This window comes from Vicia villosa, unplaced genomic scaffold (genome assembly GCF_029867415.1).
Source record: "Vicia villosa cultivar HV-30 ecotype Madison, WI unplaced genomic scaffold, Vvil1.0 ctg.001436F_1_1, whole genome shotgun sequence".
Lineage (NCBI taxonomy): Eukaryota > Viridiplantae > Streptophyta > Magnoliopsida > Fabales > Fabaceae > Vicia > Vicia villosa.
This window is the reverse complement of record NW_026705617.1, coordinates 40,647-67,117: the sequence shown is the minus strand read 5'-3', so window position 1 is coordinate 67,117 and position 26,471 is coordinate 40,647. Positions and strand designations below refer to the sequence as shown.

The 26,471-nt window shown below is 35.0% G+C and overlaps 1 protein-coding gene and 1 long non-coding RNA gene across 2 annotated transcripts; both read left to right on the top strand.

Moving 5' to 3' along the window:
* Window positions 1–840: 840 nt before the first annotated feature.
* Window positions 841–1,783, top strand: LOC131635137 (uncharacterized). The gene is made up of 4 exons (XR_009293726.1): window positions 841–1,035; window positions 1,131–1,212; window positions 1,302–1,397; window positions 1,483–1,783. It is a non-coding gene; the product is annotated as an uncharacterized LOC131635137 (long non-coding RNA).
* A 14,410-nt stretch (window positions 1,784–16,193) lies between these two features.
* Window positions 16,194–25,918, top strand: LOC131635123 (FBD-associated F-box protein At4g10400-like). The gene is made up of 5 exons (XM_058905735.1): window positions 16,194–16,808; window positions 22,798–23,212; window positions 23,544–23,693; window positions 23,784–24,072; window positions 25,584–25,918. The coding sequence occupies exons 1-4, from the start codon at window positions 16,312–16,314 to the stop codon at window positions 23,976–23,978; spliced, it is 1,257 nt and encodes a 418-aa protein (XP_058761718.1). The 5' UTR covers window positions 16,194–16,311; the 3' UTR covers window positions 23,979–24,072; window positions 25,584–25,918.
* The last annotated feature ends 553 nt before the right edge of the window (window positions 25,919–26,471 follow it).

The following is a 26,471-nucleotide window of genomic DNA, read 5'->3' as shown; positions in this document are numbered from 1 at the left end:
TTACCATTAGTGATGAGGTATATTGAAAACGATTATGAATCATTTAGTTTTCGAATGTCAATTCTAAACCGTTTATTAATTATTTTTTACATTTTAATTTTAGACTGCTCCTATAAAACCCGCAATTAAGGGTAAAGGGATTTTACAGGAGGAGGAGTCTGTTGCATCACTAAAAGAGGTACATTTAAAGTGTTAATATATAATCTGAATCTAAATCTGCATGATTTTATATTTTACCTAACTTATATGATTTTTAGGCATCCGCTCGGGAGTCACAACAAGTGACGCAGCAAGTTCGTAGCGTACCACCCACTGGTCCTCCGAAGATAGCGGCAAAAAAAGGCGGTGCTTTTGTGCCTCGATACCGGACGACGCTCGCAACAATGGTTGATATGTCCGATTTGAAGGATGGTGCTTTACGTGAAATCAATATGGATGAAAGTGTCTTCGGTATTGAATTCAAGTCACATATTGCAATTGATGACTTGGAAGAGATTTTTACGCATGAACAACTAGGCGTCGGTAATATGCACTCATACATCCGGTAATATTCACTCATCCGATATATTATTTAATTAGTCCCACAATATAATTTATTTACACATTTCAATGAAAATAATCTAATGTTTATTATGTTTTTATTTAAGGTTGTTGTATGACAGAGTGTTGCGCGGGACTGTATTGTCTAACAGATTCCGTTTCGTGTCTTCCGCCCATTGCAGCGGAATGGCAATTGATTCGGAACCGGAATCAGTTAGACAGCTCTTAGTCGATAGATTCATGTCCACCGGCAATTCAGAAAGTCTGCATCTTTGGGCGTATAATACCCTACCAGTAGGGTTAGTTCTCATTCTTGGTTCATCTAATCTCTGTTTCTTTTGTGTATAGCAAAATTTTCATATAACCTATTGTTTTAATTTATAGAGCACACTGGTTGTTGCTTGCTATCAACCCTATAAGAGAAGTCGTGTATTATCTGAATTCGGTAAATGGTGACTGGACCAATTATCCGGCTATGAAGGAAATCGTTGATTTGTAAGTGGGATCGTTCTAAATATTCATGTATATTTATATAGTTACTTATTTGTGGGATTGATCTAAACATATGCTTTTATATATTTGTTAATTAGATCAATACAAGTGTTCCGAAGTCAACGGGACGCACAGGTATCCCGGACTAAATCAAACAACATTACTTGGATCAAAGTGCAGGTACATTATTTTTCACAATTTTGCTTATAATATTTATGCTACTTGATAAAACAAGACAACTATAAAATCTTATTTGTTTTTCTATGTAGTGTCCGCAACAGCGAAACAGTTCAGATTGCGGATATTTTGTTTAAAGGTTTATGAAAGAAATCCTTCAGGCGAATCAATTAGAGATTCCGCTCACGGTATGAATTTATAACTTAAGATAATTTCATATAATTTATTACATTTAACTAAATATATCATTCATATTATGTTTTTGTTTTGTAGTACCTTGACGAATTCCGTGCTGCTGGGTACCCGAGACTTAAGTTGGAAGAAATCAAAGAGGATTTGTGTCACTTTTATATTAAGCAATTTTTCATGTAGGATTTGTGTCGATTTGAACTATAATATTATTGATGTTGTAATGATGTATATATATAATTTTGGATATTATAATGGTATTATATTAGTATATATATATTGTCTTACTGATGGCTGAAATTATATCGTCGAAAATATATTACAGGTCGAAAATATTACAGGTTGAAAACATATTACAGGTCGAAAATATTACAGGTCGACTGGGAGGATTAAATTACAGGCTGCACATTAAAATACCTCATTTAGCAACGACAGCGCTTTTAAAAAGCGCTCTTAAAGGTCCACCTACAAAAGCGCTTCTTAGTAAAAGCGCTGCCAAAGAATAATAAAAAAGCATAAAAAAAAACGCAACATACGAAAGCGCTTTTGGAAAAGCGCTCTTATAGGGGGGCTACCAGAGCGCTTTTTCCAAGAAAGCGCTCTTATAGGGGGCCTACCAGAGCGCTTTTTCCAGAAAAGCGCTCTTATAGGGGGGGCCTACCAGAGCGCTTTTTCCAGAAAAGCGCTCTTATAGGGGGGGCCTACCAGAGCGCTTTCTGAAGCGCTTTTGTTACCTACGCCAGCGCTGGCTTTCACAGCGCTTTTAAGCGCTTTTAAAGCCCATAAAAAGCGCTTTTAAAGGGCTTCCGCGTTGTAGTGTTAGGAGAGTGTACAGTCAGTCAAATCTTGAGCTTCTTCTATTCAAATGAGCTTGAGTATAAAAATGTGGTGGGCAAATTTTGGGGTATGACAGCAAGTACTATCATCCCATCAGAAACTGGAGAGCTCTTGAGGAGAAGAAGTTTGTGGATGAGTTGGAAGATGAACCATGTCTGACTATGGTTGTATGGAAGCCTCTGTATCCGGTTCTGACTAGAGATTTTCAATGGCTATTCAACTGGCTAAGGATGAATCCTTCTGAGGAAGCACCAGATTTGGTCATTCCTGAAGTTGTCTACCCTTCAGAAGTTACTGCTCCTATTCCTCCAAAGAATTTGGCTGAGATTCTTCAAGCTCTAGAGAATGAAGATTCTGAGATCCCTGATCCACAATATGCTGAAGATGCTTCTGAGTCAGACTCAGATGTTGAGATGGAAGATGTTGAGAATCATCCTGCTGAAGATGATATTTTCACTTTGGATGTTGTTGCTGGTAATGCTATCCATCTGAATGATAGTAGTGCATCCTCTTCTCCTGAACCCTCCGTTTTGGTGAACGCTATCAAGGCTCTTCAACAGAATCAAGATGTTCTTGCTTCTCGCCTGGATAAGCATGATGAATCACATGAAGAGTTCAGAGCCTTCATGAAGAAACAGAATGAAAGCACTGCTGGGATTCACGACATGCTGGCCAAGATCATGTCTAAGCTAGGCTAGTCGTAGTCTTTTGAGTCTTAGTTGTCTCTTGTTCTTGCATCTGCTTTCTTGCATTGATTCTTGTATCTTCTGATATCTTCTTATGATCAATGAAATCTTCTTTTCTCTCATATTGTTTGTTTTTCATCTGAATCATTTATGTTTTTTGATGTTATGACAAAAAGGGGGAGAAAATGTGATAAATGATCTGATTTATATTATCAGTTGCTGGGAGTAAGTCTCCACATTTCAAACAGAATTTGCAAGTTCTATGTCCTTGAGTTTTTTTTGCAGGTTTGAAGACATTCTAAAAAGCTCAACATGAGAAGCAAAGACATGGGGAAAAGCAATTCTATATAGAAACGTGCTTATGGGATTTGAAGCAAGCTTAGTGCTGTGAAGCTTCAAGATCAGAAGCAAGAAGGAAGAATATTCTGATATTCTTGTGATAGAATATGCTCCAACACATTCTTATCCCTTATATGTTCTGATACATTTTTTTTTTGTTTTGTGCTCTGATACATACTATATGTTCTGATTCATTCATGCCTTGAATTTTGTCGTTTAGTTTGTTCTGAAACATTTCAGGATGTAGAGATGCTCTGATGATGCTCTGGTACATTCAACAATGTTCTGATACAATATAACATGCAATGATTCAAGAAGAAATTCAAAGCTTTGAAGCTGTCCTATGGAAGCAAGAAGCAGAAGCTCTGAATGTTCTGAAGTTCTAAGCATATGTGATCGTCTCAACTAAAATGGAAAATACTCAGGGAAGTCCTTTATTTATAAACTTCTTCCAGTATTTATTTCAAGGGGAGATTATTTATCTCAGGGGGAGATTGTTAATCTCAGGGGGAGACATATTCACACACTATGTTTATATGCTTATGCTATAACTGTGTAATTGTCTTTAGCCGTCTGATATTCTAATTGCAAATTCATATCATTTATATATGTTTTTGTCATCATCAAAAAGGGGGAGATTGTTAGAACAAGATTTGTTCTGATCAATATTCTTAGTTTTGATGATAACAATGCATATGAATTTTGCTTGAGATAATGTGGTACTCTAATCCTATGCAATTTCCATTTCAGGAAACATATAAAGAGTATGCACAAAATCAGCGCAAGAAGCATTGACTCAGAAGGTTCAAGTATGCAACATCAGAACATGCTCTCACAAGACATCAAAAGATGGTCAAGCAGAATCAAAACATGGTCTATTGAAGCATCAGAATAACTTGAGATCAGAAGCAGAAGCACTCAAGTTCTCATGGTATCATGCTAGAAGCACTTCAAGGTCAGAAGACAAGAAGATGCTCTGCACCAAGCTGTTTGACTCTGATTATATTCAAACGTTATTTATACAAACATCAGATCAGAAGCAAGTACAAGATGGCAGGCTACGCTGACTGACAAAAGGAACGTTAGAAGCTATTAAAGGCAACGTCAGTTAAAGCAGGAAAAGCAAGGCTCGAGGTAGTTGACAAAAGAGTGAAACATTAAATGTAATGCTGTATGGATCACGCAACGCATTAAATGCTCCCAACGGTCATCTTCTCAAACGCCTATAAATAGAAGCTCTGATGAGAAGCTGTATACAACACTTTGCGCAAACATACAGAAACGCTGTCAAATTCAAAAGCTCTTAAACTTCATCTTCAACCTCACTTCATTACCGTTGTAATATCTTAGTAAGATTAAACTTAAACTTTAAGAGAAATATCACAGTTGTGATTATAGCTTTTAAGAAGCATTGTAATACTCTTGTAAGAATTTGTTTACATTCACTTGTAAAGAACTAGAGGAGATCAAGTTGTGATCGGATTCTCTAGAAAGTCTTAGAGGGTATCTAAGCATTGTGTTCCTAGAGTGATCATGCTGTGATCAGAATACTCTAGAAGACTTAGAGGGTATCTAAGTGGAAAACCATTGTAATCTTGTGAGATTAGTGGATTAAATCCTTAGGTGAGGTAAATCACTCCAAGGGGGTGGACTGGAGTAGTTTAGTTAACAACGAACCAGGATAAAAATCATTGTGCAAATTGTTTTTATCTTAAGAGTTTTAAAGCTACACTTATTCAAACCCCCCCTTTCTAAGTGTTTTTCTATCCTTCACTTAGAACCCCTTAACCCATCTTAGCCTTTTAGGAGGTAGTGCGGAGACTAGTTGGGTGTAGACCTAATTGGTTGTCACGTGATACTACACTCGAACGAGTTTCTCTTAAGAATATTGTTGGTTGGTGAGTAAATTGCTTAAGTCGATAATATTCTAAAGATGGAATGCGGACCTCGGGAACTTTTAGAACCCGTTCTACAGGTACAAAAACACCTTAGTACACATCTTGTGGTTGGGTAGACCCATGGCTTCATTCTCGTGACGTCGAACCTTTGAACCTTGCTTGTGTGATCTTGATTGTGATTGATGCATATACCATGTATTTATGCATCCATGATAAAAAAAATCCTTTTCCATTTGAGTTTCAAGGAACTAGGAATTTCTCTTCGCGAGCATCACGTTTTTTGTGATTATGGATTTTGGAAGAAAAAGAAGAAACATTCAGAAATAGTTTCAAGAGTCCTTAATTGAAGGAACTGAAAAAGTTTGGATCTTTAGTGGTCAATCCTTTGGATTTCAAAGATCGTAATGAAAAGCTTCTATCCATCATGTCTGCCAATATTGAAGATGGATCTCTATATACTTTATACCAGTTCTCTAACCCCTGATATCAGTGATTTATTTTCTCGAACCGTTAGCATGCGAAGAAGAAAAGAGTGCAAGAGGATTTATTTTCCTCTAGCATTTTTCCATTTCAGAGTATTCATGAGCTTTCTGACATTCCTCCTCTTTTCAATGATTGAAAGAGTATTGTTGACAAATTGGTGATTAGAAAAGCTCAGATGCAGAAATCTTATGAAGTCAAAATTAAGAAGCTCACAAAGATGTTACAGCTTGGATTTTCTTCAGTTGTGGTTCCGTAGGACCCTGAGATCAGCTTTCTCTTTTTTATTAGGATTGTTGAAACTATTGTAATTCTTCCATTGTCAATAAAATGAGGTTTTTCAACTGTATCCAAAATGTGTTATTCATTGATGTTTGCAAATTGTTATTATTTCTTAAGTTCCTTGAGACTTGAAAAAATAAAAACAAATCATTTGTATTGCATATCATGCACCATTCTGCACTTGGTCTTGTCTTCTGATAGTATTTCAGAGTCTTATCTCCTTTCTCCTAGTATCATCAGTACAACACTCGTGCTAAGAAGAAATGGAAGGCATTAAGCAAGAGATCTTTGAACTCTGCAAAGGGGTGATTATTTTGAAGGCTGGTACGGAGCATCTGATTTCTCTAGTTAAGGCTTTAGTTCTCCAAGTCAATCCTCATATGAAGGAAGTAAGGATGCTAAATGGTGCTCTTGGGCACAATTTAGAAGGTTGCTCTGCTTTGAAAATTGAAGTTCAGAAGTTGGTCAGAAACAATGTCTTGTCATTTAAGACGTTGGTCCTAATGTTCAAGCCAATCTTTTGCCAAATCATGAATGAAGCTCTCTTGGTGGTAGCCCTGAAGTTTGAAAGATGTTTCCTTCAGCACAAGTTCAGATGGAGAAAGTCTTCTCAGTTTTTAGTATTCTAACTGATTTTAATTTGTAATATTTCTTGTTTTTCAATGTATTGTTTGCATGTAGAAACTTGTTTGTTTTAACATATAACATAATATATATATATATATATATATATATATATATATATATATATATATATATATATATATATATATATATATATATATATATATATATATAGGGCATATCATATGAGAATGTCTTCTTTATATGAGAATGTGAGAATGAATATGAACCATTATATTTTAAAATAAATAGTGAAGATTATGTGTGAATCTTTTTTTCTATCTCCTACATCATTTATTTTAATAATGGAGGAGAGATAATAAAAGATTCACACTGTAGCGGCAATAATATACTCGAGGGTTTTCACGCACTCGAAATATCAATAGAGTCGCCACCGAACTTTATTTATTCCAAAAGGAAAGGGAAAATATCGATAAAACCCACGAATAAAAAGAAAGGGATAAGATGGTCATCGCAACCAAATTAGGGTTCGGGAGTCGGTTAAGCAAGGGGAAGGTATTAGCACCCCTCACCTCCATCGTACTCGATGGGACCCATTTAGTTAGTTTCGTGTTTGAGTGTTAGCGTAGTGTTTGCTTATTAATCGAGAAAAGATAAAAGAAAATGTTTTTAGGGTTTTTATTATTATGAAGAAAAAGAATTTTTTTTTATTATTATGCTCGCCAAGACGTTTGTGTCTTGTGCCTACGTATTCCCTCGTGCAATGGGAAAGTCAGAGCAATCGTAGTTCGGACGAAGAACCACGAAAGTTTGTTAATTGATTTTAGCGAGAGGTACTCGATCGCTTTCAAATGGAAACAATACTACGCGCGCATGGATATGGGATCACTACAAGAATGGATAACTAAATCAAGAGTAAGACGAGATTTTAGCCATTATCACATTCGAGTGGAAGATATTCGATCTTCACATGTGGAAGTATGTTCGTATTGAAAATTGACTAAGTGTCTCGTTTATGAAAAGAGATTTTGAGAATGAAAAGGCCATAAGGAAAAAGGTTTAAATGAATTGAAGTTGTTTTAAAGGGATGTTTAGTAAACACTTTTGAGCATAGGTGTTCACCTAGCGCGTTTGTTCACCCAAGATATTCAAAAGGATGCGAGTCCAATTGTCACTTGTTATCCAAGTTCGTAAAAGAGGATATGCATGGACATTTAGCAAAGGTTTGAGCATAGGTGTGCACCTAGCGCGTTCTTTACCCAAGGTGTTCAACAGGAGCGAGTCCCATTGTCACTTGTTGTCCGATTTAATTAATTGTTTCAATTAAAAAGATCGACGTATTCAAGAGGTGTACTCCTCTTGTCATTCGATTATTCGATTTGATAAAGAAAGGTTATATAGAAAGCTAGGTTTGATTAATAATTGATTCAAGAGGATTGAGATATTCAAGAGGTGTGCTCCTCTTGTCACCCAATCTCTTGATTAAGAGAATTTTGATTAATAAATTCGATTCGAGAAAAATCAAGATATTCAAGAGGTGTACTCCTCTTGTCACTCAATTTCTTGATTAAGAGAAATTCTTTAAAAAAACTTTTGATAAAATCATTCGAACGATCAAGATATTCAAAAGGCGTTCGCCAATTGTCATTCAATCTTTCGGTATGGTTAAAAAAGATTTTTATAAATAAGAAAACTCGACGTTGAATCGAGAAGATTATTGAAACGACTTGGCGTTGGACCAAGATTTATTGTTTTTTTTGGATTGAAGGACTAATCTAGTATTTTTTGGGATTTTTTAATAATGCAAAAGAAAATAATAGTCTAATTAACAACCTAATATATTTTTGGTGTTTTTGTATGAGAAAATAAAGTCTAACTAAATCATATTTTGTATTTTTAATAAATATTTTGAAAAATAAAAAGAACATAGAAATACACATAACAAAATAAAACTAAATGGGCTAGAAGAAGAAGTAGCATGGACTAAAAATGCAAACATAGGGGGCTGGTAGAGAAAAGCTGCTGGCCCATCATACAAAAGGCCCAAGGAGTTAGTAATCCACAAAATAAAATAAAAAAATAAAAAAATAAAAAAAAAGTTTATTGGGCCGAACCGGGTCGGTTCAAATGGAACCCGGATCCGGGTCCAGCTCTAACAACAACAAAAACCTAAAACGCGTAGAGGCAGCAGCGCCTCTGATCTTTCTCCCTCACAATTGGTTTCTCCCTCAGCTCTCAATCCTGTCTCGCTGGAAATACAACAAAACCGCAAAAAACTCATCACTCAATCGCTCTCTTCTCTCGATCTCTTATCTCTCTCGGCCTCACTGCGATTTCGAATCTCTCTCTCAGCCAACAACAACAACCACAAAACTCTCATCTAACTCGGTTTTCTCCTCTCACTCTCTGCTCCAAACAACAACTTAGCAAAGCTAAAATAAAGTAAGCTTGAACAAGAGTAAATCTCAACAATGGTGACACAATTTATCAAGTAACAAAATACTCAGAGCAAACAAATATTAGCAATGCGATGGGAAGGGGATAATTGCAAATCGATTACCGACGAAGAAGAATATTCCTCCGGTTGTGTAGGTACGAATTGATGCTGTTGTGATCTGTGATGCTACAGTGGTTGATGTTGGATTAAGGTTGCACAAGTTTTGTTGATGTGTGATTGAGTCGTTGCGTTGAGTTTGTCGAACGAGTCGGTATCATTTCCGATACGGTTGCGAAATTGCTTGAAAGTGTGGTTGAAGGTTGGTAAAGGTTAGTCTTAAAGAATCGATGCTGGGTGATAGTGCAAACATGTTTTATGTTGCTGTGAGTTTGTGAGTTTGTGAAGATGGGTGAAGTGTGAGGATTGAATGAGTGAGAGGTTGCTGAGTTTTTTATGGTGGGGATGAAGGTGTGAACAAGTTTGGTTTTAATGGGCGGAGCTACACTACTAGAAAATTCGGCGACCGAATTAAAGACCGAAAAAACTTAAAAATCGGAATCGGTCATTAATACGTTTAGAGACCGATTTAGCGACCATTACTTTTCGATTGAAAAAGTAGCGACTACCGATTTAGCGACCATTACTTTTCGATTGAAAAAGTGCTAGTCGCTACGTATATTTAAATAACAACTTCCCAGTACACCACTTAACAACAATTGTTATATTTTATTTATAAATATATTATATGTTAAAACAATAAAAATATGAAAAAATTTAGTAAAAATTTAATCTAGAAAGAGAATTAAAATCTTTACAAAAATGGAAAGGAAATTGTAAAATAATAAAGAAGATTAAAAATAAAAAAAGAAAATAAAAAATATTAGTGACTGAAATGTCGGTCTCTAATTTATATATAAAAATTAAATTGTATATAAAAATATTTTTTGTGACCGATTTAGTGACCACTTAAAATTGGTTCATGAATATTAAATTTTGGTGGCTAATTCGGTCACTATAGTGACCAAAATTCCAGTCACAAAATATTGGTCTCTAAATCGGTGGCTGATTTATTTTAGTGACCGATTTAGTGATCCCTTAAAATTCGCTCATGAATATAAAATTTTGGTGGCTAATTCGGTCACTACAGTGACCAAAATTTTTCAGTCACTAAATCAGTCACTAAAGCGAATTTTTTAGTAGTGTTACAGCCCAGCGAGCCCGGGCACGCGCCCGGGCTCAACCCCTCTTATTGTTGTATACTCCCCACCTAATAGTTGATTTTTAGACAACACCAGGGTAAAATTAGTAATTTTTAGACAAAATTAAGGGCAAAATCAATAAAAACAGGGTGTAAATTTTTTGGACAAAATTAAGGGCAAAATTTTTAGACAAAATTAAGGGTAAAATTAGTAGAAACAGTGTGTAAAATTAGTAAAAACAATGTGTAAAAATTTTGCCCGGGCTCCCTAAAATTTCTGGCACCGCCACTAGTTTTATGGATATGAGCGATATGAATTCTGCATATGTGTATGGTCAAATTTGGAAGGAAATTTTCATGTCATTTGGCTATATTTTGACAACGTGAAGCACTTGTGTTAACATGGAGGGCTTTGAAATGATATTTTGGATGAAGATTTATATTAGGAAATACTTTGAATTGAAACTGTTTGGAGGAAGATGTGAACAGATTTTAGCAGAGTAACCTTAGTGTTTTCTTCCCCCCTGTTCCGTGTGGTTCCCCCTCTGTATGATGTGTTCTTTCTGATATATAGCCAAAGATTGATGAAAATTGGGGGGAAAATGGGGATAGGTTTGAACAATTGTGAAGTTGAGTTTGGTTGTTTTCTTTGATGCAGATTTGTATGGTTAAATTGGTGAAATTTTTGGACATATTGGAGCAGCACTGTGCACGTCTGTGTGCAGAGTTTTGGACATGTATGCAGCAAAAATGCAGGGTATTTGGACATGAAAAGGACCATTTTTTTATTGTTCTATAAAATAAAAAACTGTCAAGTGGACTTTTTAATATGAAATGGGCCTAAAAAACAATTCTAAATACAAACAAAAATCTTACTCTCTTTTTTTTTTTATACACATTTCTATTAATAAAACTAAAAATAAATAGACAAAAATACTAAATCTTAATAGTAAAATAAATTAACAAAATTAAATTAAAAGACCTAAAACTATTTTTTGTTAGATAAAATTGAACTAAAAATTAAAACACATTTTTTTAATATTTTTTATAAATGAAGTTAAACTAAAAGTTAAAACATGTGAAAATGCGAATGAAAGCTATTTTTGTTGACCTTATTAAAAGGTCGATTTTTTTTCAAGATAAGCGAAAATGCGACGATTGAATTAAAAGATATACAGATGTGACATGACCAAGAATGAATGAAATTTGTAGGGCAAAAATCGGGGTGTGACAGATGCCCCTATTTAATTATCTCGAGTTAGATAACATGTGAAAATGCGAATGAAAGCTATTTTTGTTGACCTTATTAAAAGGTCGATTTTTTTTCAAGATAAGCGAAAATGCGACGATTGAATTAAAAGATATACGGATGTGACATGACCAAGAATGAATGAAATTTGTAGGGCAAAAATCGGGGTGTGACAGATGCCCCTATTTAATTATCTCGAGTTAGATAACATGAAAGATTTTCGTCTTCGTGGTATCAATGGCGTAGGGTAATTAAATACAAAAGACCCGAATTTTTGTCCTTCATATGCAATTGAAATGCAATGCATGGACTCTTTCATTTAATTTGAATGCAATATGATATGAGACAGATGTTGAACTCTGCGGGGAATGTAGTGCCACAAGAGACAAACTAATGATGGAGAGACTTCGAAACGAGGGATAAAACTCTGGGTAAAAAGATAGTGGGAATGTCTAAGAGTAGCTTTAGACGATAGAAAATATCAGAATCATTCAAGAGTAGCTTCGAATGAATCTGAAATAAAACTTTGGGTAGGAACGTCTAAGAGTGGCTTTAGACGACACCAAACATCATATACATTCAAGAGTGGCTTTGAATGAATCTGAAAAAAGTCCAAACTCTGGGGAAGTATTGGAGACATCCAATAGTAGCTTCGTATCGGAGACGTCCAAGAGTAGCTTTGAACGAATGGAATCCAAACTCTGAAAAACATCAGGGCAATCCAACAGTAGCTTTGGATAATACGAAAACCAAAGAGATTCAACAGTGGCTTTGAATGCAAAAAGGAAACCTGGACCTGAAAATATATCAGCATAAACAAAATCAACTTCTTTCGTAAAGTTTTCATTTCTTTTCTCCAACTCCGCAGCAGACTGGAATGAACGCGAATCTATCGAAGCAAAATATCACAATATTCAATATGCTTGAAGAAAACAACAAATTGATATATAATTTCAAGATTGACACCATTATAGCCGCAAAAAAGAGCTGTTTATTTCACGGTGTTATAAACATGTAGGAAATGTGCCACTCTCTCGACCCATCAACTTGACAACACCGATATACCAACATCTTCAACACCTGTAAATTGGTAGTGGTTAGAAGCATATTTGCAGAGGGGTCGGTACAACATATTGAACCCTAAAACACAAAATCATTGAACCTAAAACATTTTGCAGCAACAAAAGGAAAACCCTTAAACCTTGAAAACCCTAAATCCATTTTCAGATCTACATCAACGTTAAAATAGAAGCATCAATAAAATAAAAACTAAAGAAGCAGAAGAAATGTCTTGAATAGATGAAGGAGATAAACCCATTGTGCATCTTATTCATTTTCATAAGATTTACGAAATCCTAATTTCGTGAACAATATCGACTTTGATTAGGATTTTGTTAGCAAACTGTTACAGAGAATATCATTCCGGTTTGTAGGTTTCTAAAGAAGAAGAGAAAGAAGGAAGAAGAAAAGGGAGAAGAATAAGGAGAGGGGGAATGAAGCTGAGAAAGAGAGACGGAAAATGAAAGTGAGAGAGAAAGAGAAGAAGGAAGAGGGGGACGAAGAGAGAGAGAGAGAGAGAGAGAGAGAGAGAGAGAGAGAGAGAGAGAGAGAGAGAGAGAAAAGGACGAAGAGAGAGAGAGAGAGAGAGAGAGAGAGAGAGAGAGAGAGAGAGAGAGAGAGAGAGAGAGAGAGTGAAGATTATGAAAAATTTGAAATTTGAAATAAGGTAGACATGGATAGAAGAGAAAATGGTAAAAGATTATTTTAATAATAAAAGTGATGTCATAGGTGTATAAGGATTAAAAAACCAATATTTTGCATGTGTTAAAATTTAATATTGGGAGTAGTAAGGTCTTAACCGAAGATATAAATCTATCATATAAGAAAATTGATAGTTTTGGAAATTCCAATTATGCCCTACTACTCATTTAGGCAGCCACATGGATGCCCTCATTGCACTTCTTTTATTTGTTACACAATGTATAAGCTTATTGATTATTTTTTATTTGTTTTCTACACTATTTTTTGAAACTGATATATCAAAGCCATAATATAATATTAACTATTTTTATTACCTTCCCAATGCAAGATTATCTAACCACATACTCAACTTATATACTACTTCTTACCTTTTTCATTATCTTTCTCAACTCTCTTATCTCTCTCTCTCTTATTCTCACTTCTCTCTCTTTATTTTTCAATTTTATGCATTTCTTTTACTTTCATATTTTCTCTTATTGATTCATCTCTAACCTAAATCCTAATCAATTCTTCCATTTTTGTTTGCAAAATATAATATTGTTATCCATTATAATTAATTTTTAATATTATGATTTTTTAATCTTTTTTTACTTTATATTTTTTATATTATAAACAATAATGACTTAATTTTTAATTTATCATGTTCCGCTTTATCATTTTTTACCTTACATTTTCATAATTATCTTATTTTTACTATTTTAATCAATATTTTATTATCACATAAAAAGTAAGATATTTAATTTATAATATTTGTTTTCTATATTTGAATCTGATTAAATCTTATAAATGGACCATGTTATTGATTTTTTTAAAATGATTTTAAAAGATATAATACATTAACTACAATTATGAATAATCTTATTACACATCAAATATGATTCATAAAATTTAAATGTAAATTAATGATTGAAAGAGTATTGTTGATATTGATAAGTTGGTGATTAGAAAAGCTCAGATGCAGAAAGCTTATGAAGTCAAAATTAAGAAGCTCACAAAGATGTTGCAGCTTGGATTTTCTTTAGTTGTGGTTCCGTAGGACCCTGAGATCAACTTTCTCTTTTTTTATTAGGATTGTTGAAACTATTGTAATTCTTCCATTGTCAATAAAATGAGGTTTTTCAACTGTATCCAAAATGTGTTATTCATTGATGTTTGCAAATTGTTGTTATTTCTTAAGTTCCTTGAGACTTGAAAAATAAAAACAAATCATTTGTATTGCATATCATGCACCATTCTGCACTTGGTCTTGTCTTCTGATAGTATTTCAGAGTCTTATCTCCTTTCTCCTGGTATCATCAGTACAACACTCGTGCTAAGAAGAGATGGAAGGCATTAAGCAAGAGATCTTTGAACTCTGCAAAGGGGTGATTATTTTGAAGGTTGGTATGGAGCATCTGATTTCTCTAGTTAAGGCTTTAGTTCTCCAAGTCAATCCTCATATGAAGGAAGTAAGGATGCCAAATGGTGCTCTTGGGCACAATTTGGAAGGTTGCTCTGCTTTGAAAATTGAAGTTCAGAAGTTGGTCAGAAACAGTGTCTTGTCATTTGAAGACGTTGGTCCTAATGTTCAAGCCAATCTTTTGCCAAAGCATGAATGAAGCTCTCTTGGTGGTAGCCCTGAAGTTTAAAAGATGTTTCCTTCAGCACAAGTTCAGATGGAGAAAGTCTTCTCAGTTTTTAGTATTCTTACTGATTTTAATTTGTAATATTTCTTGTTTTTCAATGTACTGTTTGCATGTAGAAACTTGTTTGTTTTAACATATAATATAATATATATGAGAATGTAAGAATGAATATGAACCATTAGATTTTAAAATAAATAGTGAAGATTATGTGTGAATATTTTTTTCTCTCTCCTACATCATTTATTTTAATAATGGAGGAGAGATAATAAAAGATTCACACATAATCTCCACCATTTATTTTAAAATCTAATGGTTCAGATTCATTCTCACATTCTCATATGATATGTCACACACACACATATATATATTTTTACTATTTTAATCAATATTTTATTATCACATAAAAAGTAAGATATTTAATTTATAATATTTGTTTTCTATATTTGAATCTGATTAAATCTTATAAATGGACCATGTTATTGATTTTTTTTAAATGATTTTAAAAGATATAATACATTAACTACAATTATGAATAATCTTATTACACATCAAATATGATTCATAAAATTTAAACTTAAATTAATGATAATCTTATTACACATCAAATATGATTCTTAAATTTTTAATATTTATTCTTTTGTACACGGGAACATGAAGTTATCGATCAAAATATTGATTATTAACGGGACATGAAGTTACTGAATAAAATATTGATTATTAACGGGACATGAAGTTATTGATCAAAATATTTTTAAAGGTACACAGAGACATGAAGTTATTGAACAAAATAATATTTGTACACGGGAACATGAAGTTATTGATCAAAATATTGATTATTAACGGGACATGAAGTTATTGATCAAAATATTGGTTATTAACGGGACATGAAGTTACTGATCAAAATATTTAATGTACACGGGTACATGAAGTTATTGATCAAAATAATATTTGGACACGGGAATATGAAGTTATTGATCAAAATAATATTTGGACACGAGTACATGAAGTTATTGATCAAAATATTGATTATTAACTAGACATGAAGTTACTGATCAAAATATTGATTATTAACGAGACATGAAGTTACTGATCAAAATATTTTTTAAGGTACACGGAGACATGAAGTTATTGATCCAAATAATATTTATACACGAGAACATGAAATTATTGATCAAAATATTGATTATTAACCGGACATGAAGTTACTTATCAAAATATTTTTTTATTAATTATACATTCAATTATTATTTTTTCACGGATAACCAAATATTTTTCTATTAAAAATTTTACATATGAAGCAAATGCGCGTCTTGTATCAGAATCCGTTCGAACGCACTAATTTGTTACTAGTTTTCTTATATGGTAGATGTGTTGAAATTTAGCATTTGGGATGATAAGATCTTAACAAAGATATAAATTTTCTTATTCAGTAGATAATTGAAATTGATAACATCTGTACTTCTTTTTTTCTCTTTCTAATGGTTTAATGTAATGAATACTCTGAAATAATTTTTCAGAGTCACCGATACGGCGGCGATGGCGCCGAAGATGTTAATCTCTAACCGACGGAAAGAAGTAGAAAAGCACGGAGGAGTCACCGATCGGATGAGTAGTTTACCGGACTCTGTACTGTGCCACATCCTATCGTTCCTCCCAACCAAAACATCTGTAGCTACCATGAGTCTTGTGTCTCGCAGGTGGCGTCACCTATGGCAGCATCTGCAGGTTTTTGACTTCGCCGACGACTCGGACAATACAGTCGGAGGGTTAAAAAAGTTCAAAAAATTTGCATTATTCGTGAATGCTGTGCTCGCCTTCCGCAAATCCCGCGACATTCGAAACTTTCAACTCAGTTGCGACCTCCGTGCATCCGAACGTAAGTTTCGTCGTGACTGCGCTGATATGTGGATCTGTGCTGCCATTAACCCCAATCTCGAACAACTGTCTATCTCAATTTCTGACTTCTGTGTGGAAGAAACCATGGCCCTCCTCCCTCATTCGCTTTTGAATTGCACCAACCTTGTTTCACTCAGGTAACCTAATTTAATGTCAAAAATGATAACTAGTGAAATTCTGGTATGACAGAACCCAGATGTCATATACGATGCCGTGACATCTGGTCTGTTATAAACGCAGCAATGGTAGGATAGGATGATCTTTAATTTTGGTTCAACACCTGTATGCTAAACTATCATAATAATACTGGAACCATTTATGCATAATGATAACTCAGAAATCACAATCAGATTTTGATCTGAGGTGGTTCTGTAAAAGAACAAGCTTTGGAAGTATTCCCTGATGTCATATTGGATGTTACGACATCTTATACCAGATTAATAAACCAGTGCAGAAAATAAAGAACAACATACAAACAGTAACGAACACACAGAATTGTTCACCCAGTTCGGTCTAACCAACCTACTCTGGGGGCATACCAAGCCAGGGATGAAGTCCACTATTAGCAGTATCAATTCAGAGCTAAACTCCCAGTTTACAACTCCTCACTTAATCACTACCCAATGACCCTTCTACCTAGGTTCTCCCTAGATATGGAATATCTCCATTCCACTCCCAATCATAGCAATGATGTCTAGCAGTCAACAACTCAGCCACTGCATCGACGGCTTAATCACCAACAGTTTAAATATAAATAATGGAGTAGTTCCAAGAACACAATCTTCACTCATTGCTTCACAGCTTCTGAGTGAATAAAACAAACCTCTTACCTACAGGCTTCGAGGCACAAATCAGTGACCTTCCCACAAACCGGGAGGTTCACCTACACGGCTAACCCTAATGGTTACATCTTTCTAAACGCCGGCTAGCTTCATAAACTAGGTTACAAAGTTTCCTATTTATAACCTATTCTCAACTGGACTTGGGCTTACAATCACAACATTATTTGCTGTTACAAATCACAGAAAACTTTCTGCTAAAAACAAGGTCTTCAATCATAAGTTTCCTAATTTATCTTCATAATTGGAAACTGCATAATTCTCCAATATTCTAATCTTGATTCTCTTGATCTCTAAACCTATGCCACATAGGATTGCATAATATTCCAAAGAATATTCTGCATCTTTTGAGTACTTACTGAATCTTTATATTCTAGCTCAGCAGGCGCGTGACAGCTAAATATAACAGTAACTGATGTCAAATACTGATGTCACAGAGCATGTCGTGACATTCCATAGAACATCTTGATGTTGTACCTGTTCTGCATAAATCACAGCAAACAGTATTCTTCACTTCAATTCTCTGCTTCTCACATATCAGGGTACCAAAAAGACAGCCCATGATTTGTTCTATTACTGATGTACAATCAGCACAATCTTTAGTTTCCCAAAATAAAGACTGAGATAAATAAGGAAACATAATAGAAATAGAATAGAAAATGTAGCAGCTACTGCTGTCAAACACTGATGTCATGACGTCGAGCATGACATCCAACTCACAGCATGTATTAGCTTACACAACCAGAACCTGCATAACCTTTAACACTACACACCACATGTCATGACCTTAGTCAAGACAACAGAATACACATGAATGTTTTACCACAAAATGCAGCCAATCAAAACATCTACAATCTCCCCCTTTGGCAAAATTTTGGCTAAAACATCTTGTCATCACAGCACCACAAAAAACAACTAGCAAACTACCAGTTATGCAAAATTGCTAAAGCACATCAAAACATGAACAGAAACAACTTGTAATATGATTTGGGTTGACAACAATCTCTTCTCCCCCTGTTTGGCCATAAATGTTGCCAAAGCAACGTACATCTCCCCTTTAAAAGTTACTCTGCATGACATGACCACTTCTCATAATGTCTTAACATTTGTTAGGACATCCTACACGACACAAAAAAACACCATCTGATAATCTTCAGATACCACTTCGCCACCAGCTTGATTAGAATACAATCAGTCACTCACATTGGGAGATCTACATTACAAGATACACTCTTTCATAGATAGCTCAGAACTTCTATCACAAGCTCCAAGAGGTGAATAGAAAACACCTCCTTTTTGTCTTCAACTTATTACTCTTTTGCCCAAAAGTAATTTGTCTAAGACTATCCTCAAGAATAATCAGCTGCCATATGTTGATTATCTTGATTTTTCGAATCCACTTCTGAGATGAACCAAATGCCACTGTTTGATTACCTCCTTCATGAGTCCTCATATGAAAATGTCAAATGCCACTTTTTAACTTCTCCATGTTTATCAGACTTCTCTCAAGGATATTCTGACCCTTCAAGTGAAACTTGAACTTCAAGCTACATGTTATAAAAAAAAAACTTAGATTTTCCAAGACAGGAACATGTAACATCTTCTCTACCCAGCAATTCCAAAGAATTGCAATGAGAGCGATCTTTTTGAAGTATCCAATCTTCAACTCTGTAGATCTTCTTATCATAAGTTGATGTGTCACTTCATCAACTAAGATTTTGATGTTGAACCAAATGTCAAAGCATTGTGCTTTAACATCTAGCTGTTGAATTCAGTTCCTTCTTCTGCCACTTGAAAGAACTTCCTCCCTTTACAGAACCAGAGTTCAATGCTCTCATAGACCTGGTTGTGAAACCAAGTTTGAGTAAGCAACCTCCATCCCGCAGTTATGCAGTTATGTCATCCAAGCCCACACTTTGATGAATCCCTGCTTCTTTTCCAACGACATCAGACACTCTGATGCATGAGTCATCAGAAGGACTAGTTAGAGACTAATCCTCTAGCTGTACCAAGGATGCCACTTCCTTGAGCAAAGCTGTTTCCATGATGTCAAGAATACTGCCACTTGTTCTTGGCTTCACAGTGTACATTAGCCAATGCACTTCCTTACATAGATCAGAAATAAACTGATCCAAGTAACCACCATCAAGATTATGATGTCTTCTTCTTCTTGTGAACTCCAAAGCTGAACATGTTTCTTGCCAGGAAATGTTTTTCAGAGATCATATGTTTATGTTGCCACCAAAGAGATAGATCTTAAAAACAAATGCAATATCCTTCCTGTACAGGGTCTTGAAGAAGAGATGTTCCAACATCTTTAAGAACATCAGTTATCTTGAACTCCAAGGATAATCAATTAAATACTTGTACTTGGCACAAATAGCAATTGATCTTAAATCCTTTCCCAATTAGATTCACCCTTAGGAAAGAGATAGATGAATCTTTCCTTACAAATGTGTCACGCAACACAAGGCTGAACCAGACGTGGGGAGGTTAACCAAATCTCCCCCTCAAACTAACAATCATGGAAATTCCACACCGCTTATCCATGCATTGTACATAAAAGTCTCATCATACAACATCCCTACTAGAGGCAACTAAATCCATGAGTTATACCTATACATACTTCATACCCCAGTTGAGGGGACTATACTTATATAAACCATGGTTAACAAAAATACCGTGCAGCGGAAAACAACTAAAATTTATCCTCAACAAACCTCAGGCCTAACACAATAACCTACTAACATATCAATCCAGGTGCACTAGGTTGGGTTTGAAAGTAAATCAATATCCAAACAACAATAACCTACTAACATAGTTGCTCCCTTGGCATACAACAACATGTAGGTTTCATTCTTACCCTGTCATGAATGGTCCATCCTCCAACTTCAAGGGACCATTCAACCAATCATATGAACCCTCCTTGTTCAGCAAATTTTTCAGCTACGTCGGCTTCTTTCATTACACACGGATCTCCTTTTAATCCTTCTTGAAGAACTCAGAGATCATGAGAAATAAGTTTAATCATTTTATAGACCAAAATAAGATTAATACCCTTATCTTTCATCAGCCCCAGCTTCATAGACCACAGCTCCAGTGATACTTCATAGCATCTTCAACCTGACAGGTCTTGACTGATCATATATAATAAAGTGTTGAGGTGTCTTACGATGTTATGACATTAACGGTGATATTGCACCTTCAGCTTCTCTCTTGATGAGGATTCCTCTGTTTAGAGAAAATTTTCACAAGAAGGTTTATCTTCAGATATATCAGGATCATATTGGACGCCATAATCAAGAAGATTCTCTTAATTAGGTCACCACAAATAAGTTTAAGAGATAATTTATCAAGATCCTCACTCCCGTATGAAGAATTTGATATTAACACTTATAACTTTACCTTCTTCCTTTATAAAAAAAAGAATACGTATCCTGGACAAATTGGTCTTCAATACCTGATTTGTTGAAAAATCTTCTTTTGAGATGAAAAATAAAACCATGTGTTTTCTTTAAATCTGCTGAAACTTCCATGTCATACAACCTCCAGTAAAAGCCAGTCGTCTCCTGATCACTTCTTTAGCACATAGATCAAACAGGCTAGACTTTACATCTCAATCAAGTGCTCTTCTTCTCCTTTACCATTGCACCAGAAAGTATCATCCCTCGATCTCATCCTGAAACAGAATAGGATGCCTGCTCTGATACCAATTGAAATTCTGGTATGACAGAACCCATATGTCATATACGATGCCGTGACATCTGGTCTGTTATAAACGCAGCAATGGTAGGATAGGATGATCTTTAATTTTGGTTCAACACCTGTATGCTAAACTATCATAATAATACTGGAACCATTTATGCATAATGATAACTCAGTTATCACAATCAGATTTTGATCTGAGGTGGTTCTGTAAAAGAACAAGCTTTGGAAGTATTCCCTGATGTCATATTGGATGTTACGACATCTTATACAAGATTAATAAACCAGTGCAGAAAATAAAGAACAACATACAAACAGTAACGAACACACATAATTGTTCACCCAGTTCGGTCTAACCAACCTACTCTGGGGGCATACCAAGCCAGGGATGAAGTCCACTATTAGCAGTATCAATTCAGAGCTAAACTCCCAGTTTACAACTCCTCACTTAATCACTACCCAATGACCCTTCTACCTAGGTTCTCCCTAGATATGGAATATCTCCATTCCACTCCCAATCATAGCAATGATGTCTAGCAGTCAACAACTCAGCCACTGCATCGACGGCTTAATCACCAACAGTTTAAATATAAATAATGGAGTAGTTCCAAGAACACAATCTTCACTCATTGCTTCACAGCTTCTGAGTGAATAAAACAAACCTCTTACCTACAGGCTTCGAGGCACAAATCAGTGACCTTCCCACAAACCGGGAGGTTCACCTACACGGCTAACCCTAATGGTTACATCTTTCTAAACGCCGGCTAGCTTCATAAACTAGGTTACAAAGTTTCCTATTTATAACCTATTCCCAACTGGACTTGGGCTTACAATCACAGCATTATTTGCTGTTACAAATCACAGAAAACTTTCTGCTAAAAACAAGGTCTTCAATCATAAGTTTCCTAATTTATCTTCATAATTGGAAACTGCATAATTCTCCAATATTCTAATCTTGATTCTCTTGATCTCTAAACCTATGCCACATAGGATTGCATAATATTCCAAAGAATATTCTGCATCTTTTGAGTACTTACTGAATCTTTATATTCTAGCTCAGCAGGCGCGTGACAGCTAAATATAACAGTAACTGATGTCAAATACTGATGACACAGAGCATGTCGTGACATTCCATAGAACATCTTGATGTTGTACCTGTTCTGCATAAATCACAGCAAACATTATTCTTCACTTCAATTCTCTGCTTCTCACATATCAGGGTGCCAAAAAGACAGCCCATGATTTGTTCTATTACTGATGTACAATCAGCACAATCTTTAGTTTCCCAAAATAAAGACTGAGATAAATAAGGAAACATAATAGAAATAGAATAGAAAATGTAGCAGCTACTGCTGTCAAACACTGATGTCATGACGTCGAGCATGACATCCAACTCACAACATGTATTAGCTTACACAACCAGAACCTGCATAACCTTTAACACTACACACCACATGTCATGACCTTAGTCAAGACAACAGAATACACATGAATGTTTTACCACAAAATGCAGCCAATCAAAACATCTACAACTAGGTTTATACTAGAATGTTACCTAAATTGTCTTTTGAAAACAATGCAGTCTTGTAGGTGATATCAAAATGAATGTTGAACATTTTGAGCTTCATTTTCCATCACTTAAGTGCCTCAAACTGGATTCACATATTGTCGATTCCGAATTTCTCTTGCTCTCTGCCTGCCCCATCCTTGAAACTTTGCAGCATAATTACTTTCATCCCAGAACTTGGACCAAAGTTTCTGTGCCACCTTCCTCCGAGAGGTTGAATTTCACCGATGGGAGTTTCTCTTGGACTTTTCTTGAAGTAGATTATTTCGACAAAGTCACATTTGGCATCATTGGCAACTTCCAGAGTATGGTGGAAGCATGCATGGACTTCTTTCCCTCACAAATAAGTGAATTTGTCGACCCTATTCTCAACCGCATCCAAGATTCCTTTAGTGGGATAGATATACAGTTGCGTCATTCAACATCAAAGGTGAAGCTTTATTATCCTGGCAAATTACACTAGTCCCCTTAATTCTGTCTAAATGTCATAAACACCACTTTTAGGTTGACACAAACCTCTTTTATTTATATGTTGACGTGACAAACTCCTCCCCTTAACTTAACATGGTGCCTTTCCTGAACTTTTAGGTTGACTCAAACCTCTTTTATTTATATGTTGATGTGACAAACCTCTTTTATTTATATGTATTTACGTGATGAGGTCACTATAATTTTCCCTTATTATTCTGGTTTATACATATTTGCATGTGTGCTTTTATACTTACATTGTGCCACCACTTGATGTTAACATGGACTAGCAGTGCTCACTTCCCTCTCGGACTCTAAGTTATCCTGAATTTCGCAATTTGCATCATCTAAAGTTCATTCTTCCCTGTTTCAACTCAAATCTTCTAGTCAACGTGCTTGACAAGTGTCATAAGATTGAAGTTCTCATTATCCAGAGCAACAAGGTTTGCTGACTTCTCAAGTTTAACTCAATCAATCTTTGATATGTTTTCACAAATATATGCTTGAGTCATGTTGTGTCTTGATGCTTGTAGGAGGAACAATCACCTTTAAGAACATGGGACCCGGAATCAACAACAGTTCCTAAGTGTCTCAAATCCTGCCTAAGTTATATTCACATAGAAGGATATCAAGGATTTGAAGATGAGTTGACATTTGTTGAATATATTTTGCGGAACGGGATTGTTTTGGAGACAATGCTTATTTTTGTTGATACTTCAATGGAATAGACAAATAAGCATTATTCTCTCAAAAGATTAACCGACATACCAAGGAGCTCCACCATGTGCCAACTTAAATTTGACCCAACTGTAACTTCTTAAGGTGAAAATTCTCGCCGCCTTTTTTTTATGTATTAAAGTTCATTTAGCCTGGCTTAGTTATACCTACATGACAACTATAGGTGTCTTGTATTTTTACAATATGCATTGCACACATTTTCAACTATGGTTCAACTTTGACATCCTTTTCCCCTATGACAGTGTTTGCTTTGATCTAGTTATCTTTGCTTGATAATATCTAACTGGGGAAATATTCTAACCTTTTCCCCTATAACACTGTTTGCTTTAGAATTTCATGCTCATTGAAATTTGCTAGATTTATAAGGTTGAAGTAAGTGATGACCTTTACATGCTTTAACGAAACTGATAAAAATTCACTAGATGGAATGCCACGCATAGTAACTTAGTGATTCTTTTTTTTAACATGCTTTAAAAAAAAAATAGAGAAAATATCATATTTTACAAATATTGAAGTAAATTGGCCACCTTTTTGAGGTATCTCAGTATCTGCATTCAATTTAATTGTAAACATTTTCTGTGAATTAGCTAAATATCTTATGTTCATATATCAGTCAAGAATTTTGGTATGTGTAAGTTTTTTCTCTTACATTTATTGAGACTCAGTAATGGGTCACTTATAAATTTAGTGGCACCCATTTATCACTTGTCGAAAATGGACACTAAATACTATGCTTAGGTTTTAGAGTATATTTTCCATCCTAAAATACTGGATGGAGCTCTTGATGAAATTTCATGGTCTAGGAGGTAGTTAGAACTTAGAATACAACACATTTGACCTTTTCTCCAACCTCTTCTTGTTAAGGATGGTTTTGCATGACTTGAAGGTACCCCTGGAATATATGTTGTGCAAATGTTTAGCTATTGTGGTAAAAATAATTAATTTTGCTGCTAACCAATTTTAGCAAATTTTTCATACAAAGTAACCGAACCTTAAATACTCTGTCAATAAGATGGGTTTATGGTCTCCCTATTTTAAAACGTTTTGAAGTTATTTTTGGTCTTCCACCAATTTTGATGATGTGACCCAACTCTCCCATCTCCACAGTTCCACTCACCTTCTCAAAAAATGGGAGGACTAATAGTTAATTTTAGTTAAAACATGGGACAAAAAATGCATTTAAACATTTTCTTTAGAGGAGATGACATGCTTTTTGTTCCTTACTAAGGCAATAGTTATCTGTTGTATTTGCCTACTAGTATCATTTTTGTGTTTGTATAGTCTTAAAAGTTGGCATAGGCCTAACATATGCATGCCAACATTCAATTTTGTGAGACGCAATAGTTTGTGCAAAGAAAAATAGAAGAGCATCTTCGAATTATCTGTTATATGTTACTTACATTCTCAACTTATTTTTTCTTTGTTTATTATTAGATAGCTTTAACATGTTCAAATAATTATAATAATGCTATATGTTATGGTTTGTAAAACCTGATTATGTCTATTGATTGAAATTGTGTGACTTAGTAACTTTTTGTATTTCAGCGGATTCTTTAGGTATTTGCAGATTCTTATTTTATTGGTTTTGTTAACAGGAAACTTCTATTGGCTTTGAATAACTTTTCCTGCTATATGTTTGGCACTGTATTTTAAGTGCCATGATTTCGGATGCTGGCAAATTCATGTTCGGTCAAATGCTCGGGGCTTCCTTAAAAACATGACATTCATATGATATCAAAACATATAAATATGTATTTTGCAATTTCAGTTTGTTGGCTAATATCAAGACATGGTATGTCAAAAGGTCATACTAAGTTTGTTGAAAATCATTGGAAAATCTGACTTATCACCTTTAAATATGGGTTTTTGAGTCGCTTGTTTAGAGTGACTATTTATTTGTTGCTTATTTATTTGTATCTGTGTTTGAAGTTTGCTGCATATTTTGATCACATGAATTTGATTTTCTTTCCTGAGCCTTAGTCATTGCAGCTTTAGACGTGTTAATAATTTTCAAGCCTTGTTCATGGTATTGTGGTTACTTGAGTCATTTTATCTGTTAGCTAAAGGCTCCTGAAGTCACCAGTGTTTTAAAACCCGGTCCGTACTGGTCGGTCGGATCGGTTAGGCCGGCAACTGGAGGGTAGATCGGTTCGGTAAGGTCATAGGACCGTATTTCTAATTGAGCTGATGGAAACCTGTGTGACTCAGTCGGTTCACTGATCAGACTAGTGAACTGATGAATTTTTTGAACTGGCGGATTGATTTTTTATGTTTATTTTAACTCATCAAAAAGACATCGTCTTCGGGGGGGGGGGGGGGGGGGGGGGGGGAGTAAAAAATTCTAAAAACTTACAGCAATAAAAAAAACGTGTCTCCTCTCTCTCACGTTTATAAATTTTTTTTTGAACGTATTATATTGAGTTGTTATAACTTATGAGAAAAGGGGTGATGCACTGAGAGTGTAAAATATTTTTACACTGTCA